The following is a 19,183-nucleotide window of genomic DNA, read 5'->3' on the forward strand; positions in this document are numbered from 1 at the left end:
CCTGCTGTCATTACTGAATCTGGCAAGAGCACCATTTTCCCTGAATAGCTGCAGCACTCTTAATTTCCTCTTTACTAGAAATTCCTAACTGTATCAGGTTTATTCCATGGTGTGCCAAATTAAATACAAAAACCTTTCCAGCAAACTAGAAACCCGTGTATTCAGCATGAAGGACAGATTGGTATTGCCTTGTAAGGCAGTCCTGCATTTGCGGAGCAGTATGTGTAAACCTAAAGAAGTTTGCTAGATATTAGGTGGGAACATCCAGCAACAGAAATGTCATCACCATCATGTCACAATGAGATTATAATTTCGCCCTTCCTCCCAGGGCCTTATTTGTGTCAATTCCTTAACTGGCCACTTAAGAGACTTTTCATGCAAGTCCTTCTTAATTAAAAAGGAAATGTTCAGAGTTGTGACTTTCCTGTCTGTACTTACTGTGTTGATTAGATATGGGCACATGCTTGCATCTGTGTTCATAAAGTTTGTAAAAACTGTATTAGAAATAACTATTAGAATAAACCAAAAGGTAGATGGAGGAATGTCTGTTACCACAGCCCTCCACAGGTTGCAGAGCAGAACCTCTGCCACCAGAGTACAAATTTCTCAGCTGGTCTCAATCACCTATTCAAAATACTAAGGGTCTCCTTTATAATTTTCTCCGTGTTATCATTGTCTTGTTGCCAAGAAAGGTTGTTGGAAGGAAAAACAAAGCCCAGTGTGTTGAGGCCATGAGGGAAGGATTGCAGAACATTGTCTTGGAGCATAGCTGGAAAAAAGGTTGTAAAACTGGCTTTTCCTATAAAAGGGATTCCCTGTTGCTTCCTTCAATTAAATGTTACAAAAAATTGCAATCCATGGGCTAATGATATGAACAATAGAGGGATTCAAATAACTGTCGTGCCTCTCTCCAAATCTGAGATAACTACATACACTCTAATATAGGCTGTGTCAGGGCCATGAAAATGCTGTACCAGGACCATGATATCTGGTTTGTTCCAACACAGTGTTTCAAAATTCAGCTCACAATCTTGTAATGTGTAAGAGGGTGTAGACTTGGAAAGTAAACCTAGTCCAGTAGAAAGATATACCAGTGAATTTGAATCCAAACTTGGCTTTGGTTGCAGGCATCTGGTTCGTGTCCATAACTGCTAGCAGTAGGATGTAGGATCATAGAGCCCCTTTTGAATAATTCTGTGGAGTTGATAGTTCCCTTTGTAGAAAATTGTGGTCATTTCAGGACAACTGGTATGCTTCAGTTTCAGTAATAAAAAACACTGCTTAGCATGAATGCATTGAGGTACATTCACAGAGTATGAATTGGTTTTCATATTTTGAAAATTATAGAAGAGAATTCTGGGATAAATAAAATGAAAGGCTTTTTCATTTTTATTCTGAGCCACATGGAGGAAAAGACCATTGAAATTTTTTATTCATAGGCACAGAAATAAAGCAGTGTCACAACATTGATGCAAATACAATGCTGTGGTATATCTGTTACCTTTTCAGAGCAGAGGTTACAAACAGAGCAAGTGTGAATTTTTAAACCTCCCTTTTAAATCTAAAACAGTCATATCTGCACTGACTTTTACAGATATTCCAATAATGTCAGACAGTCCACTCAAAGAAGCATTTGCCTGCTGCAAAGGAATTGTATTCGTCGAAGAAGCAGGCGAGCAGCAGATGCAGCATGGAAGGAGAGATAGAAACAGGACAGATCCATGTGTTAAATTGCCAAGTAGATACAGATGATCAATACTCGTTTTTATTACATGACCTGTTTCATTTTATCAACATATTCCTATCATGAATAGGAATGATAGAACAGTATCCAGCTCCTTGCCAGCGAACCGCGGCATTGCAGACACTTCCACAACTGCTATTTTGGGAGTTTGAGAATAGAAACAGAGCATCGGGGAATCATATAGGCCCATGTGCCAGTGCACCAAGGTGGCTGCACGGATAAATCCAAGCACAATCTTCATGCAAGGATGTGCATGCATTTGCATTCACACGTCAGTCAGAGGCTGTGTATGTCTTGCCAGTGGGAGTGCAGAGCTCTCTTAGGAGGTGCTACAGACTTCACCCTAGACTTCTGATGAGCCATGAATATCTCAAAATAATAAAAAATAAACAAACAAAAACCCACAAACCTTCTGTAGCTGTATAAACTTTTAAAAGGCTCATTTTAAGTAATCTGACATTTTTTGTGCTTGAGAAAGTACTTCTAAGTGAGCTACCTACTTATTTTGAAATCATAAACACAATAGTAGACATGTGGATTTTATACATATATCTGTAAATGAGAAAGTATTCAGGGGAGAAGAGCTTGGCCTTTTTTAGACCATGATACGTGATGTACTACAACTAAAATTACATTATGAGTAAATATAATCACTACTGTTGTGTGGTATCTGGAGGCCTCTGTGACTGATTAGTCATATTCTGCATATTAAGCACTACAGGGTCAAGTGTGAGAGTGGCTGAGCACCATATTTCCCATTGATTTTGTTCCGAGTTGCATGGATGGATCATTAGCACTGTGTGAGTGATGATTTCCATGGCCCACAAGCAATTCTGAAAAACAAGAAACTCTGCAACTAGAAAACAGTTTTATTTTAAATAATCATTAAGTATTTTAATTATTTTTTTCTAGTGAGTAAATACACCAGGGCAACCAACACATTTTTTGAGCATCTTTACTAAAAGCAAAGAAAGTCAGGAATCAAAGGGCTTCATTCAAAGGACTGTGTGGGATCAATTCAGAAAAGCTGTGAGGAGATGCTGCTCATAAATACCTTGAGAGAGAATAGTCTGAATTAAGTCCCTGCTTCATGTAATTAAAGGATAGACTTAGACCCAGAATTTAGAGATAGCGAAGGGATACGGTAAACAGTGAGTCAGAGAATGTGGAGTATGTAGCTATTTGGTTTTGAAAATAATGGCTCTGCCTCCGTTGGACTTGCGTATTAGCCTAAAATATTTCTCCTTGGATAATTCTGTTTTTAAAGTATTCTTATATTTTTTTAAATTTGGTTTTAACCAAAATTATCTCCCTAGATATTCTTTCTAATATCTTTACAGTATTTATCTACACTTTCTCCAAAATGTAAAGAAATGCTTTACCAAGATGTAGTCTGGTGATTCTTCAGGGGGACAGCACAGTTCTTCCTTGCCCATAGTCACAGCGCTGTGGAGGCCCGGAACGGGAAGAGCTGCTGTTCCAGAGCAGAATGATCAGATTAACAGCTAATAGAGCCACTACCTCTGAATATGAAGAGTATTGTTTGCTTCTCTCTCTCCTCCTTGAATCCCCATATGAATTATGTTTTATCAGTGAAATCACTCCCAGCTTGTGCAGTCCACTAGGAAGACTAATAAAAGTCTTTTATAACTATTATCTATATATGCTGGCAAACTTTAATAAATTTACATGTATGAAAAATGACAAATTTAGGTAATTGAACAGTACAAAGCTTTGTGCTGAGAGCATACAATAATATCCCTTTCACCTGATGCGTGTGACTAAGCAGCCTCTTATTACTGGTTGCAGAATGCAAATGCCAGAAGAAGACATGAAATATATGACCTTTAAATGTAGATGGAGGGAAACAGTTATTTACCTAGTGCAGGGGGCTGTGAAACGGCATGACCAATGAAAGGAAAATTTGCTTTTCCTGGAACAAATTCTTTGTAAAAGGAGGATTCTGCAGTAGAGTTTAGAGTTTTTTAGGAAAATGTTTCATGGAAAAGTACCATTTCAAATTACATGTAATGATGTATGAGAATCCTCACTATGTGTACAGTTGTTTTGTTGTATATATTATTTGTATGAAGCTTTAGCAAAACAGGGAAATGTCAGCTCCTTGTTTTTATCAGCAGATATTTTAAGAATGGACTGCTGGTACTTACAGTCCTTTGATGTTAGAGCTTTAAGATAGAAGACACAAGTGAGGCAGGGAGGGACTATATGGTTTTTCTAAGTTTTATGCTTTGTTTAGAAAAATATTTGTAACCTGTGCTTTAAGTGTAACCTGTGCTTTAGTAATTTTTCCTATGAAACTCCTGAATTACAAGAAAAGAATAAATAGATAGATTTTATATTTATTAAGCAAAATCACAACGTGGTGGCACCTAAATTTAGGAATGCTGCTGAAGTGTAAATTTACCTTATGAAATGTTTGACCCTGAGATTAGCTCAGTTGGTCAGAGCATGGGGCTAATAATGCCAAAGTTGTGACTTTGATCCTCTTAAGGGCCATTCACTTAAGAGTTGGACTTGATGATCCTTGTGGGCCCCTTCCAACTCAGAATACTCTGTGATCTTTGCACAGGTGATTGTTGGCCAGAAAAAATTAAATTTGCACACTTACTCTTCTAAGCTAAATGAGTGCTCATAGAGTTAGCCAGTGGCTTTTGCTGGAGTGCTAAAAGAAACATGAACAGTGAAATAACTTTGATCTGATACACTGTACACATCTTTATGGAACACTTTTGTGTTTTGAGCTTGAGGAGGGGGGAAATTACTTTTTACAATCAGGAAGAGGCATCTAATAACTTAGAATCCAGCTCAAGCCAGAGGCTCCTGATACAATCACAGCTACTGTCTTTGCATGGCAATGAATTCCTTCTCTTGTCTGTTGTGACGCATAGGTGAAAAACAAGCAGCAGAGCCAGACGATGCAGAGCTGGTGAGCCTCAGCAAAAGGCTGGTGGAGAATGCAGTGCTGAAGGCTGTGCAGCAATATTTAGAAGAAACACAAAACAAAAGCAGACAGACTGATGGAAGCCCTGCAAAAACTGAGGAAGCAGCAAGCGGCAGTAAGAATGAGAGCGACAATGATAACAGCAAGTGAGCACTGTGCAAAAAGCCTGGGAGCAAATATCCCACCAGGAGTAACTACAAAACCAAGTCCCAGCTCCCTGCTGAAATTTGCTAAGTGGCCCTGGGTGTCAGGCACTCTGCTTTGTGAGTCTCTTATCAAAAGTTTGTTCTGAATTGAAGGACACTGTCTACTGGTTTAATAAGTGCTTGCACTGCTGAAAATCTGTCGAATGCTGGGAAGGATGGACGGTGGAAAAAAGACAAGAGTGGTGAAGCAGGCGGCTCCAGTCTTCACTCGCTCTTGATACCAAGAGTCCCTTCCTTGCTTTTGAAGAGAAACTGAACATTTTGCATTTGTCTTTTGGATTGTCATGGATGGCTGTGGAAGAGGCCTCGCCATAAGTGGAAGCGATGCCCTGCACCTGAGGGTTTGGCAGTGCCGCAGGGCTGTTTGCTCTGTGTGAGAGCATGTGCTGTTTCCTAGTCAACAGCAGTCAATCCCAAGCTAAAAATTACCACTACAGATACTCACTACAGATACTATTACACAGTATGTAATAAGACAGAGTTTCCCTTAAATGTGATGCTGTACTGTTCTTTACATTTTGGTAGCATTTGTTCATGTAAATTATATTTTTTGATGAAATACCTTTTTATAAAAAATCACTATGGGCAAAAGACTGAGCACTTCCTACGGTCCAAACCAGATAGAATCTCTTTATCTCTGTACATTAATGACTTTAAATCACATTAGTTGCTATAAAATGTATTATATTGTTCTTTTCCTCTAGGAAAGAGCCATGAAGCAGACTTAGTAAAGGAAGCTTTACGCAGAGAAACGCAGGCCCTGTTACCCAGACTGAATCAGATAAAGGAGCTGTTAACGAGTCCTGAGATCCGCACAAAAATTAGCAAAGAACTGTTTGAAGACAGGCACAACTCTTAACAGTAAATGGAAAAGTTGTATTGACTCTGAATCTCCAAATGCATGACTGTAAATTGCCATGATGTAAAATCTCATCAGGTTGTTTAAAGACAAAATATTTCTCAAGAAATTTTTCAGGTTGGTTTGTTTGGGTATTTTTTAACTGAAAATGTGAATGGGTGTAAATGGCTTATGAGGAATCATGCTGAAATACTTGCACAGAAGGATTATATTTCGTAATAATGAAGTACAGCCATTTCTCAGCACATGTTTGAGTGTGCAGGTATATGTCATGACTCCAAAGTGGAAAAATACTGGCTTCAAATAGATCTGAGCAAACACTGTGCCCTTCCTTTATCATTGTAAATAACTCAGTTTTTTCTCGTATACTCCTTCCCTAAAATTGATGGTTTTAAATACTTCAAAATGTATATTTGGAAAAGAAAATTCTCTTTTATTATCTGCCTTTTGTATATGTACTGGCATTTTGGGTTAGCATTGTCTGTTTTTAATTGGTTTTTTTAAACAGCACTTGAATACTTGTATAGATGCTGACATTTAGTTTCTGCTGATGTTTACACTAATGCAAAAATGTTTTAAATTTCAGTATGAAGTTCAGACTCCACTGATCTCAATGGCATACTCTCCTTGGCTTTAATGGAGTCAGGATGCTGCAATTAAGATTTCTCTTGCAAATAATAATATTCCTTGGGATAATATTTGCCTTTTTACTTTTGTAGAACAGTGGTTTTGTCTTTTGTTTTTGATGTTTCCTCCATCTCTACCTTCTGCTGCCTGAGGTGGGGTGTCAGTTTGCTCTCATTGTTCCCTCCACACACCTGCAAGATTCACTGAAGATTTGGATGATGGACAACAATGCAGGAGTAGGTCCAATATTTGCAATTTTTATAAACATTGTCATAAAAGCTATAAAATATCCTGTGATTGGTATCAGAATTGTGCTGTTAGAACAGCTGTGTGCATGTTCTTCATTTCTCTGAAGCACTGTTCATTTATCTCATGTCAGAGGTCTTTTTTCCTCATTTGACATATAACAGTATATTCTGAAATGCATCTTATACATGCCATGTTCACAATAAAACATTTTTCCTTTGCACTCTGTGTACGTTTTCACTTGTTTCCAAATGGACTTGAATAAAATTAAGTACTTGCAAGTAACAGGGTTACAGGACAAAAATAGTGCTCCAGTGAATCACAGCATTAAGTTGACTGTGGGTGTTGTGCCAACAACATACTGCTCTGGAGCCTGGCTGCTGAAATCATGCAGATAAACTAGGCCCAAGTCATTCTTGTTTTCAAGGACAAAACTTTGAAACTCTTGGGATTAATTTATATTCTGGGCAGCACATGTTTAGAAGTAAATACTGGGTACAACTTCCTAGAGGTCCACTCTTGAAGTGTGAGTTTAAGGAGTAGTCTCAAAATACTCTAAAATGATAAATAAAAAAAAAAATAAATCTGAGTCTGAAATCATCCCTGGAGATAACTGAGAGGCAGCTTTTCATAGGCTATCAAGCTACTTAAATCCAACTTGCACATAAGAACACAAAACCAGACACTCAGCTGTGAAAACAGGAAAACAATTTATTGTATTATATCTGAATCATAGGTTTTCATCTCCCATTCCTCTATGCAAGTAATTTCCATGACTAAGGGCCTTTTTATATCATTCAGCTTGTAAGAGTCATTGTTCTCATGTTTCAAGTAAAACTGTGGAAATTAATCACTGAATTTATGTCCAGGCACTTTGATGGGTGACCTCATTATTAGAGAGCCTGCTCATGCTGTTCCTATGGATGGCATCAAGAATAGCAGCTCTGAAAAATGTTAGGAGAGTTAAGGGCCTGAGTCTAGGCATCATCTGAGATGTACTGGCGTGGGTCTGCCAAATATGACACAAGCTATAAAGGAGACATGTTCTACTGGATCAGAAACTGTAGGAGAGAGGACACCCCAGAGCCTCTAAAAAGACTCTGGATACCTATGTTTAAGCAACCCAAACCCATCTTTAATTTTCAGATGTTTTGAGACAGGAAAAGCAACAGGGCTTGTGTTTCTGAACCATTCACATTCTCTTAAAATAGCCTTTACTTCTGGTTTTGACAAGACATGACTATTAATTTACTCAAAATTCAAAACAATAGGGGGAAAAAAACCTTGCATCTGGGTTCATTCTCTTACAACAACCATTCTTGCTTTCTCTGTTTATTTTTTTTCACTGGCAGTGAAGCCTGGCTGCCAAATTGAAGGAAAAAATCTCTTGTATGGAGCTGTGAGATGAGCACTGAAGAATGCAGATACGTAGAGACTGAACCTCATATAGGCAGGTGTGAAGCTCGAAGCTGCACCCACCAGAACAAATATGTTTCCTTCCTCACACTTAAAAATCATTTTCAGACAACAATTCTGTTTCTTAAATAAGCTCTTCTTCTGGGGAATGTCTTAAGGTAGTGATGCACAGGTTATTCTAGGAAAAGCGTTGGCATTTCAAAACAGATGGTGCAATTTTGTCCATGTTTTATTTTCAGTTCTACCTTCCAGTTTGCTCATACTCAAGGAGTATTTCTATGCTGCTGATTGTAGAGCTGTCTGTGACAGATTTAAAAGCAGTAGCTCATCTTCCAGGAGTAATCTAGCTGGAACTGCCCATGACCTACTGAGAAACTTCCTGACATCTAGGCTTGGTCCAGGCGTAGACCGAAAAAGTTGCAGATGGCATGCATTGGATATGTGAGCAGCCCATGCCGTAAATTCCCTGCACTGTTGGGCTGTGCATCAGAGCTGTTTAAGAGTTGACAGGGTAACCAGAGCGACAGTAAATCAATGTAAGTCCTGACTAACAGATACGAGTTCTCTGATGGAGGAACCCCTGTCTCCAAGCACAGGTGCACATGGTATAAGGTTGCTCAGCCTGGTAGCTAAGGGGTAATGCACCAGCTGAACGTGCATCAAGGTCTTGGTGAAAAGGAAACTAAATGGTGTTCCTGTGGTGGCTGAAGGTGACCTAAAGCTAAAATGGGTTGGAGCTTAAGGTCAGATCTGAACGCTGTGTCCAGATATTGGGACAGATAGACAGATATTGGGACCCACACAGGAAAACACCCCATATCTACTGATGGTCCTACTGAACTGTTTGTTACAATACTACTTCTTGGCAAGGTTATACAGTCTGTAAGTTAGGATTCAAGAGGCTTCATGTTACATATTTATAGAAGTTTCTGATTATAACTGCACACTTCTCTGTGTGCTATTTTCGCCTAAAGACCATGTGAGTGTGTCATGGATCAGAGTGTGAGCCATGCTTCATTCTGGTGACAAGAATGATAGTGCTTCGTTTTTATGTCAGTCTAGACATGACTCATATATTCTTGTTAGAATTCTGACTTTTTGAAAGTCTTGAGAGATATCCTACACATTTATGTAGTCAGCAAGCAGGAAAAATGGAAGAGCAGAGCCACTGCCCTCAGTGGAACTTGTAAGTTGAAATTTAGCAAAAACACACATTTAAATTTTTTTTCAGTTATGTCCAAGAATATGCTTGTGAAATGAAGTGTAAACTGAAACTTTTTTCACTGCAGATTAAATACTTCCTGCAGAGCTGGCTGCAGCCCAATGGAAGACAGGAGCAAATCTGGTTGCCTCAGGTGGACTCTGGTAGCCAGACATCTGAGGGTTGCTTCACTCTGCTTTTAGCCTCAGACTTGGTTTTGCACTGCCTTTTTCAAAACAGTGTTTTATCTGTGAATGCCCTCTGCCTCTGTTCAGCTGTTAGTGGTATATTGTCTTGGCCTTAAAAAATTAAGGGCTGAACTGCTACTGTGGCTTTCAGTTGTTTCCATCACTTTGAAGGAGGGGAGAAGCTATTGCTGAAATCCCAAAGAGATTGATGTCTTTGCAGAGACACCTCTGGTCTCACTCAATGGGCCAGAGGTCAAAGGAGGGCCTGTGTGACTGTTCGCTGAAGTCTTCATCTGGCAATGACTACTGTCTGATCCTGAGGCAGCAAGGACAGCCCAAAACCACTGGAAAAAAGCAGTTCCCAAGGGATTCACCAGAACCAACATGGTGAGTGGGTCAGCTGCATGATTAGTGAGCAGTTGGATAAAGTAAGTGGTGTTCTAGCTTTACGAAAAATGTTCTGAGTCATGGTCATGTAATAATTTAATTTGTGAAAACCTTTTGGAATTTCGATTCTTCTGTAAATTTTCACATGGTGACAAGGGGTAATCTCTTAAAGCGATGAAGCATTTGCTTTCAAAGAGCTCTTTAGTGCCATACCATAATCTTCTATAGAAATGCTTTGCACTTTTTATTTCAGTCAAACAAAGTCTTTCCTGGCCTGGTTTCAGAGGCAAGGAGTCTCACTATTCTTATGGGAAAGGAAACTGAACCGTGGAAGTAGGAGCACGTTAATGCTGACATGTGTTTTACTCTGCTGTTCCTTTGATCAATACAGTTTCTGTATAAGCAACTTCTTAGCATGCACTCATCTTCTCATTTATATTCTCCTCATGTTAAGCCTTTATAATGAGAACATTTGTACTGAATGAAAATCAGTCCCAAGAGACGGCTGGGCTGAGAAATAAAACACACTCATAGTGGAGCAATAATTAGAACAGTACATGGGAAAACAAAAAGTGATATGCCTGCCATTCCTGGCGCAGCAAAAAGGGCACTCTGGCACTGATAAGCAAATAATTCTGCAGCAAGAGGCTGGAGTTTGACTGATGGTTTGTGGTCTTTGCTCCCACTGCTGTTTATGTGCTTTGTTTAGTGACTCTTGGATGAAAAATGCATTAGCAGAGACTGGGACATGAAACTGTTTCTTGAAGGAACTCTCCTTATTGCTGGAAAATAAAGCCCCTTTTTGCTCTTGGTGATTAAGGATTAAACCAATCCAAAATGCAGAATTAGGGTAGTTAAGAGGAGATGATTAAAAAATTACACATGAGGATTTCAGCAGCAGCTTATTTGAAATAAAAGTTGGTTTTCTTTCAGATAAGGACAGCAGAGATGATTTGAGGTCAAGATTGACTCTAGAGATTCTGGAGGGGTTTATTTATCAAAATTACAATTTGAATTAAAACTCAGAGAAAGCATTTCTAGAATAATTTTTACTTTTAATTCCTTTTTTTTTCTTTTCTTAGCCGTACAGAGAACTTCAGGCACTGAAACACTCAGAAGATAAGAAGAAGAAAACATGCTGATATGATTGAACTTTGGTCATAACTCAGAAAAACAAAGCATAACAGAAGAATAAAGCCAAGAAGAAATACCAGCAACCAATGATAAAATTCAAAGGTAGCTGCCAGTGTGAAAAAGATTTAGTAAGTCCAAATGTTTAGAAGAATAAAGGATGCAATGAAGCAAAAAAAAGCGGTCTCTGCATCTGGTCAGTCAAATGACGAACACCTACATTCCCTAATTTGTACCTTAAGATTGTGAAAAATAAAATGACAGAATGCATTTTTTGAGAGACTGGGAATTAACTTTCTTAGTTATATACTAGACACTTCTTGCACTTGCAGTATATAAGGGTGTACTACTTTGAAAATGACACAGACAAAACAGTTATGAAAAATCACTGGATTTAGTGAGTTACAGAAAAGATAAGTACGGAGAAGCCACAGACCAATTTGTCTCATTTTGTCTTGTTGCCATCCTGTAACCTCAGACTCTTGGAAGACCACTTTTCATCTGTCGTAACTGCAGAGATGCTCCTTCATAATTACTTACTAAGTCTCTGGGTTTTTTATTGCTGTAGCATTTCTGGATCATCAGCATGAATTAATAATTTATATACATTCATAATTTACAGTAGGGAGTGTGATGGAGTAACGGAAGCTGGAGGCCATGGGATCAAAGGGAAGAAGGATCTACTCTGTAGTCAGTGAAGTCACCAGGGTCATGAAGAGAGGCGCAAAGACTGTATGGGGAGCCTGCTCTCTGGATAAAGCAATGTGCTCTACCAAACTGGGGAACAAGCTACACCACCAGCACAGGAAAACCTGGGGTGGGAAGGTGAACATGAACAGGTCCTAGCTCAAAGTGTGTTGCGACCTCTCGTTCAGGTCAGTTTGTTTGGGCATCTTAAACCAGTCATAAAGAGACTCCACAAATTGGACATGCAAAACTCAAAAGCATAAAATTATTGTTTATTCCGTAACACATTAAAAAATGGGGTTTTACAAACTCCTAAGCTAAGCTTCGACACGCTCCCCACCCCAAAGTCTCTCTGCTGGCCAGGCGGGCATGGAACAGGAGGAGAGGGTTTGGTGTCCACAGTCCCCTGCACTGAAGTCTCCATGGTGCTGAGCTGCCATCTGCCACCCCCTCCACCAGTGCTGGTCCATCAGCTGTGTGAGCCAGAGATTCCCTCACTGCTGACCTGCTGCCACCCCATCTCACATCCTTCAGCCAGCCTCCATCAGAGCTGCACAGGGCAGCTGTCAACACAAGACCTTGTTCCCAGGCTGGGGCAGCCACAACATGCCCAGCAGCCTCGCCACATCCACATCTGTCACGTGGGCTGTTCTCCACAGGAGCAGACATTTCCATCCAAATACTACATTAGCTTATGCATGGGTGGATTAATGTTACTATTTGTATTCCAGACTCAAACTGGTCCTTGCAAGAATTAGATTAAGGAGGTTTCAGAGAAGTGTTAGCTAACATTTGTTAATCATTATTCTTGAACATAATCTCAGAGCACTTGCCTCTGCTGAAATATTGGACATTTTCCTCACCATGTCTCCTTTCCTCGCTCTGGAGAAATCCAAAGAGAAGCTTGCCCCAGAGGATTAGACACAAAGGTGCAGGAAGCCAATGGACAAAATCAAATGGAATCCTATGGCAATGGACACTGAACACACAGATAAAATCTCCATATTGCACATAGTCTTCTCCTTCCTGTGGTTTACTTGGGAGTCATCCTGCAGTGCTCCTTTGGTGGGGGCTATGCCACATGGGAATGCTCAGTTCAGCTGTTTTGTGTAATTCATCCTTCACTAACCATGTTATTTAGATTTGGAGGTTTGTGCAAGGCCAGTTAAAAAATAAAAACAAGCCCAACAGAGAGCTAGCACAGTCTGGTGTGAACATGTTGCAGCATCTGTGTTAAACTCTCCCAACAGTAAAGCAACTTCATAATCCTACCAACACTTAGCCTGAAAATCACACAAATAAATTAAGAAGCTTTCAGAAGAAATGAGAGAGAGAAAAGCTTGCTGGTGGATTTAGCTGCTAACCCAAAGTTTTATTAATTGTATGAGCAGACACCCCAGGTTATGCACAAAGCACTTGCATGCTCTTTCTTCTGCAGCTGCAGAAGTCCATGTCACGTAAGTTACGTGACAAGAAGAGTTGTGCTCATTCATGTGAACACCATGAGGAGCTTTACTGAAGAGAAAAAGAGGCTCAGAGTGGAAGCATACCCAGAAGCTAAGCAAACCTGGGATAGGAGACCCCAGATTCAGAGAATCTGATTTCAGATTCAAAGTAATCATCATGAGGGTCTTTCATCACCCAGATTTCTCTATTGAGAGGACAGAGAAAGAAGGAGAATCCCAAAACTGTACCAGTAAATACTTCTTAGGCAGTTGTTTATAGAGTGGGCTGCTGGCATGATGTCTAAAGTAGCCCTGTTTTTAATCAGACTACTGATTAAAAGTGTGTTTAAAAGCTGAAAATGCCCTTGCTACCCAACTGAGGTAAATTCCCCCAACAGTCTATGGGAAAAGTATAACCAGGGCGTCACATGTGCATTAACAGAAATAAAAGTATACTAAGGGCAATACTTAATAGCTTTAAAACCCTTGTTCTGAGCCTCTGGGATAAACAGAGTTAAATAATGGCAAAATAAACCTGCGAGCATACTTAAAAATTCATTCCAGAAGTCACATTGTTGCTTTTTATGGGATCAAAAATCATGCAAAAAATTATTCAAGAATAATCAGCGACGTTTTTATGACAAACAAAACATTAGAGAAACTCAATATTTTTTGTCTGGTTTTGACTGTTTCCCTTGTGGGCCCCCTCCAACTCAGAATATCCCATGGTTTCAGAGCCAAATGAGAATAGGAAATCTGTCTCCTGTCTTAAGAGGTATTACACATATCAAGCGGTAATTCACATGCATTTCCATATTATTTTAAACCAAAAATTTCCCCCCCTCCGCTTTACTCATGTGAATGTAAGAACTGAGAGAGCACAAAAAGCTGTGTTCCCGCTTATAGGAGCAGTGGCTGCTGCAGCAGGGGCAGCTGAGTGTTTCTTTCCCCGGCACATCCTCCTAGTTTCCAGCCATCAGCCCTTCAGGGACTTTGTGAGTGGAGACTTGCATCTGGAACTGGAGGCTTTGATTACCAGCCTGATTAGCAAAAATGAAAATTATTTCCAAAGAGCAGAGAAGAGACATAAATGATAATAAAACACAGTGGAAGTCGTAAGTGAATTAACGAGCAAAAGACAAACTCAGCCCTATTTCACAATAATAATTTGAGTGCTATTTGGTATAGTCCCAGCTCTCACAGAAGCAGAGCTGGGCTGCAAAATGCAGAGTGGCTTGGGTTGCTCTTGTGCCCTGCTAGGCCACAAATCTGTACCCACAGTGTGCACAGGAAATGGCCAGGCTCATACCACACCATGGTTCTTAGCATCCTTAGCAAGCCTTGCCCAGAGCTCTTTGATACTCAGACTGACAGCTGCCCTTTTATTGCTGTGCCAAATCAGAAATGTTTGGATGCCAAGGTCAGGGAGATGTTCCCAGAAACAGGTTGGTGGGCAGCTCTGTTTTTCAGACAGGACGCTGCAAATCCTCACCCCCTGGGAAGATTTGCCTCCAGCTGAGGCACCATGGCCTTCAACTGAGGAACAGCCATGTGGTTGTGCCTGGCATAGATGTGGTGCCTTGAGCAAGGTCACCTTCTCCCAGGCAGGCAATCTGGGTAATTTACACCCTCTCAGGGCAAATGTATTTCAACTAGACCAGAGAGTCAAATGCAATACATTGGACCAAATAGATAATGCATGATAGATTGTGATTGCAGAAAATAAAGACTTATTTTGAAAGAAAATCTTTTTAGTGTGCTATTAGATCAGGATGAAACATTGCCTGAATAATAATTACAATTGAAATTACACTTTTGTTTCTCCAGTTTGGGGTTTGGGGGTGAAGTAGCATTGCCAGAGCTAGGAGAGAGTCTGGTTCTTCTCAGTGCACCAGAGCTGCTAACTGGAGAGAATGTATCATTCATACTGCTTTTCTGTTATGGTCCTTTCTGATTTATCTTCTATTAAATTATGGTCCTTCTTGAAGACCTGCCAGCCGGCTGGGTCTGTATTATTACTTGGTGCTTCGGTAGCCTGGATCCTTTCAAAATATTGTGTTGCAGTAAGGGACATCAGAGGATGCTGGCAGGACACAAACAGAAGAAGGGTTTAACATACAGTAGATAATTGACCTGTGGAACCTACCACAGAAGGATCTTGTTAGTGGAAAATCTTTATGTGGCTTGGGGGATGAATGGATGACAGGAAATCCACTGTGGGTTGATACCAAAACCACATCCACTTTAGGAAAGCCCCTACTATAAAGCTATATCTGTCTTTTAAAATATGAGATTTTATAAATGTTTCATTTGGCCAGTTTGTAAAAGATGTGAGCTTTGTTACCCTTATTCCTTGGGCTTTGGAAAATTGCTGTACCATTCATTTGATCATATACAGGAAAAACATTGCTATCAAGCTGTGATCAGATTAGCAATAAAAATATAATCATAGGCTTGGTAAGTTCACGAGAGCCTACTGAAGGTGATAATATGTGCAGATTGCTCTTCTAAAGCCCGAGGGGATTTTCATGCTTCAGCAGTATCCACCACTGGCACAGGGAATTATCCTCATCCCTTGCACCTTAGCTGAATTTAGAGCTCCTTACTAACACAAATAACCCACTTGCTCTTTGTTGTCTATTTGAGAGTGTGTTTTCTTCTCATATGGGAACTGGTTTTTATTTCTGTATTTTTATCCTTGCTGACCATTTTTACACCTCTTGTGCTCTACAACAGAACTTCTGGACTGATGTGACTAGAACTGAAGACACCGTTATCATTCCAGAGTCACATATAGTCTGGCATGATGATGTTTTCTTTTGTATTCCCTATTTCTTTCCTAATAATTCATAGCATTCAGTTTAGCTTTTTCATCACTGCCCTGAACTAAGGTGAAATGTTCAGAGAAATACTCACAAGGATTGCAAGATCTTTTTCCTGGGTAGCAATAGCTCATTTAGAAACCGTTATTGTGAATGTGTAATTAAGGTAGGTTTTGCACTGATTTGTATTTATCAGTATTGAATTTATTCAGATACTGCATTATCTATCGACATTCTCACAAAATATTTTACAGATCTTGGTAGACTTAGCTTTGACTACTGTGAGTAATTCACTACTATCAGTAGAAAGTGTCTCCTAAGTCCTCACATTATTTTCATGATCACTTACGAACATTTATGGAGTTCTACATTTCCTATTGCTCTACTAATTTTATAATCATAATTGCTTCGTTTCTTTAATGCACTTTGAGAAGAGACATTGTTAAAATGATTTGATGATTACCTCATCCTTAATTGTATGTTTGTTGATATTTTCAAATAGCTCCAACTGCTTTTACTCTAAAAGCAATGTTGATTCATTCCATATATGACATATTTATCTATTTTCTAATGTTTTCCCATTAATCCGCTCAGTGTATAAGGCACATTTATCTTCTTGTAATTCTCAAAATTTCCCCAGGGTTTTCATTAAATATTGATGACACATTTACCACTTTCAAGTCCTTGGGATCTGAAATAAGTTTAGGGAATGGGGTACAGTGTGGCCATTTCAAACCATCCTAGGACTGAGTCATGCAGAAATTACTCATTTTCTGGTAGCCAGATTTCACTGGGTCTGTTTTGCTGCATTGCTTGATTTCAGAGGAAAAGCAGTGCACACTTAGCACCTCGTCACGTACAGTGAGCAGCACCTTGCATTTGTATCTCTTGCTTTCAGCTCCAGGACTTTTGGATTTGTCATGCTACTTATAAAGCCACAACAGAAAGTAGTAAGAACAAGCACCTGCTGCCAGTGACCGTAGTGGAGTCTACAGTGCCCTTTCAGTTGAAAGGTTTTAATGGTGCCTGTGCCAAAATATACTGTGAAAACTGTGCTAGATCCTTTATAAGTACAAGTGTAATAGAACTGGCATGGATAAATTAGTTTTCCTATATGAGAAGCTCAAATAGTGGAGCTCATGTACAGCTGCCTACTTCTCAATTCGACAGTTACCAGGAGAAACTTGGATCATACAAGGCTTTGCAACCAAAAAGAAAAAGGGTCCTTCTTCTCTTTCAGATGAACAGTTTGGCTGATGAAAGCTCCCAAGAATGGGTTCACCTCAGGGGAGAAAATAGAGATCCTAATGGAGGTAAAATTGCATGGCTCTCTCCTTTCATCCTTCTGCCAAGGCTCATGCAGGTGAAATCAGGGCACAAAACCAGACAGCCGTTCATTGTCGGAAGGAGGCGATGGGAGATCTTCCAAGTATTTACAATAGTTCTTTCCTCTTTACTGTATTTCGATTTAGGCAATCTGAGGGGTAGGAAATAAGATCCTGAAAGAGAGAGAATTTAGCAAAAAGGAAAAGTCTGCATGCTGAAGGTAATAATATTTTATACAAGAAACTTTGATTCTGGCCTTCAAAAAGAAAGATGCTTTCAATTTTCTGTACTGCTAAAGCCATTTTGCACCATCTGGACTTATGCTGCAGTTTTCAAGCAGGAAATTTTTTCATTCCTGTGTAACCTTCATATCTTTGTTGGAGTGATTTCTAAAACTCAGTTACAGTAATGATATTTTATAATATAGACTAAATATCAAGCATCAAGTACCAGATTGATTTTCTCTTCAGAGATGCATTTCTTTAATGTGCAAGTAATTTCATCCTTGCAATGAGTCTGTTATAGCACTTTCCCTTCTGCTGGTGGTGGAAACAGAACCCTGTTCAACCCATGGCTGGATCCCAAACCTGCTAAGTGTACTGGCAATGCTGCCTGCGATTTTAGCACTATGGAAAGCAGACTTGAAAGACTCAAGGTCCCTTCAGCTTTCTGAGGGATGTGGCAAGAGTAACAGATTCAAGGATACAATTTAAGTCTTCATTTTCAAATGTAAAACTCAGCATTAGAGAAGATCTTTGGCAGACACCAATATAATTTTATAGACTTGAGTTTATTCTACATCAGGACAAACCTACCTGAAAACTTACCTTTAGGATTATGTTTTCCACAATGACAAACAGATGTATCCAGACAAAAAATTTCTTGTACATTTAGATACAGTCCACAGCACAAAACTCATTTGCAAGAGTACAAATGCTTGAACTTTGGTTCACAGAATCTGTCATCTTAATATTTAAAATAAATTCAAAGCAAATGCAACAGTCTCATGCCTCCAGTTATCTCAACTGCCAGTGGTAAATAATCCTGGAAAATCCACTTAGAAATAACAGTAGGTGTTTAGATGCACAACTGAAAAAGCACCTCAACTTTGTGCCTGGGTTAGAACAAAGTTTTCCTTATGATTACTGGGATATCCTGCTTCCGTTTGGGCTGAAAATACTTTGGGAACACTTTAACTCAACTATGCAGCAGTTTCAGTCCTAACAGCATCTCTGAAACAGAGAACAAAACATGAAAAAGCAAAAATTAGCAAACCCTAAAAATCCCATAACATTTGTTTGGCATTTGAAATTAAAATCTGAAGCAGAAACCTTCCTTTGAGGAAAAGCTGCTCTTACCTTTCTTTTCCTGGAAAGGTCTCCCTTCCCTCAGAAAAATGCTGAAAATGCCAAGAAACAAACATGCAATCTCTGTAATTTTTTCCAGCTGGGCAGCTTTGTTCAACTAAAATATTCTTAATCTCTTAAGTGTGATCTGATGCCACTTCTTTGCAGGCTGCATGAGTCCTCTTCTGACCTTGGAAATTGAGTTTATATGTATACTCGTCTACAGCTCTCATTTGCAATGCCAGAGGCAATTTAATTGTTTGGTACTTTCATTAGTCCCCTATTGATTGGTTCCTCTTTCTCCCTACTGTGCACAGAGAGGTACATTTCCTGTTGATATTTGCTGTTTCACAAAACCCTCTTACCATTTCTTCGGCATTTTGATGGTATTTGATACTAATCTTACCTGGTTGTTCTTAAAGCAGCATTTTAATTTAATATTTTGTTTAAAGCAAACTTTGAAGCAACTTTATGTGGCCCTGGAAGTTCCACTCTGAACTAAGTAAATCACTTCCCCTCCCTCTCTCCCTCCTTTCCTCCCAGCATCTATTAAACTGAGTATTGGGCTGAGAAGTAGGAGGCTTTCCTCA

The 19,183-nt window shown here is 39.5% G+C and overlaps 1 protein-coding gene and 1 long non-coding RNA gene across 4 annotated transcripts in view; one reads left to right on the forward strand and one right to left on the reverse strand.

The window, feature by feature from the left end:
• AKAP7 (A-kinase anchoring protein 7) overlaps positions 1-6,867 on the forward strand; it is a 79,824-nt gene extending 72,957 nt beyond the window's left edge. The window contains exons 7-8 of one of the 3 annotated variants that reach the window (XR_001863723.1): positions 4,654-5,375; positions 5,617-5,768. Coding sequence is in view for 2 of the 3 variants with exons in the window: in XM_017739466.1 (XP_017594955.1) it covers positions 4,654-4,856 (203 nt within the window). In the remaining variant the exon portion in view is untranslated. Of the gene's footprint in view, positions 1-4,653 lie in introns of all 3 variants that reach the window. The other 2 variants (XM_017739466.1, XM_017739468.1) reach the window with 2 other exon arrangements.
• Positions 6,868-6,991: 124 nt separating this feature from the next.
• LOC108447982 overlaps positions 6,992-19,183 on the reverse strand; it is a 51,434-nt gene continuing 39,242 nt past the window's right edge. Inside the window, exon 3 of the long non-coding RNA XR_001863725.1 lies at positions 6,992-17,420. This is a non-coding gene — a long non-coding RNA (uncharacterized LOC108447982). The remainder of the gene's footprint in view (positions 17,421-19,183) is intronic.

This window comes from Corvus brachyrhynchos, unplaced genomic scaffold (assembly GCF_000691975.1).
Source record: "Corvus brachyrhynchos isolate BGI_N302 unplaced genomic scaffold, ASM69197v1 scaffold14, whole genome shotgun sequence".
Classification (NCBI taxonomy): Eukaryota; Metazoa; Chordata; class Aves; order Passeriformes; family Corvidae; genus Corvus; species Corvus brachyrhynchos.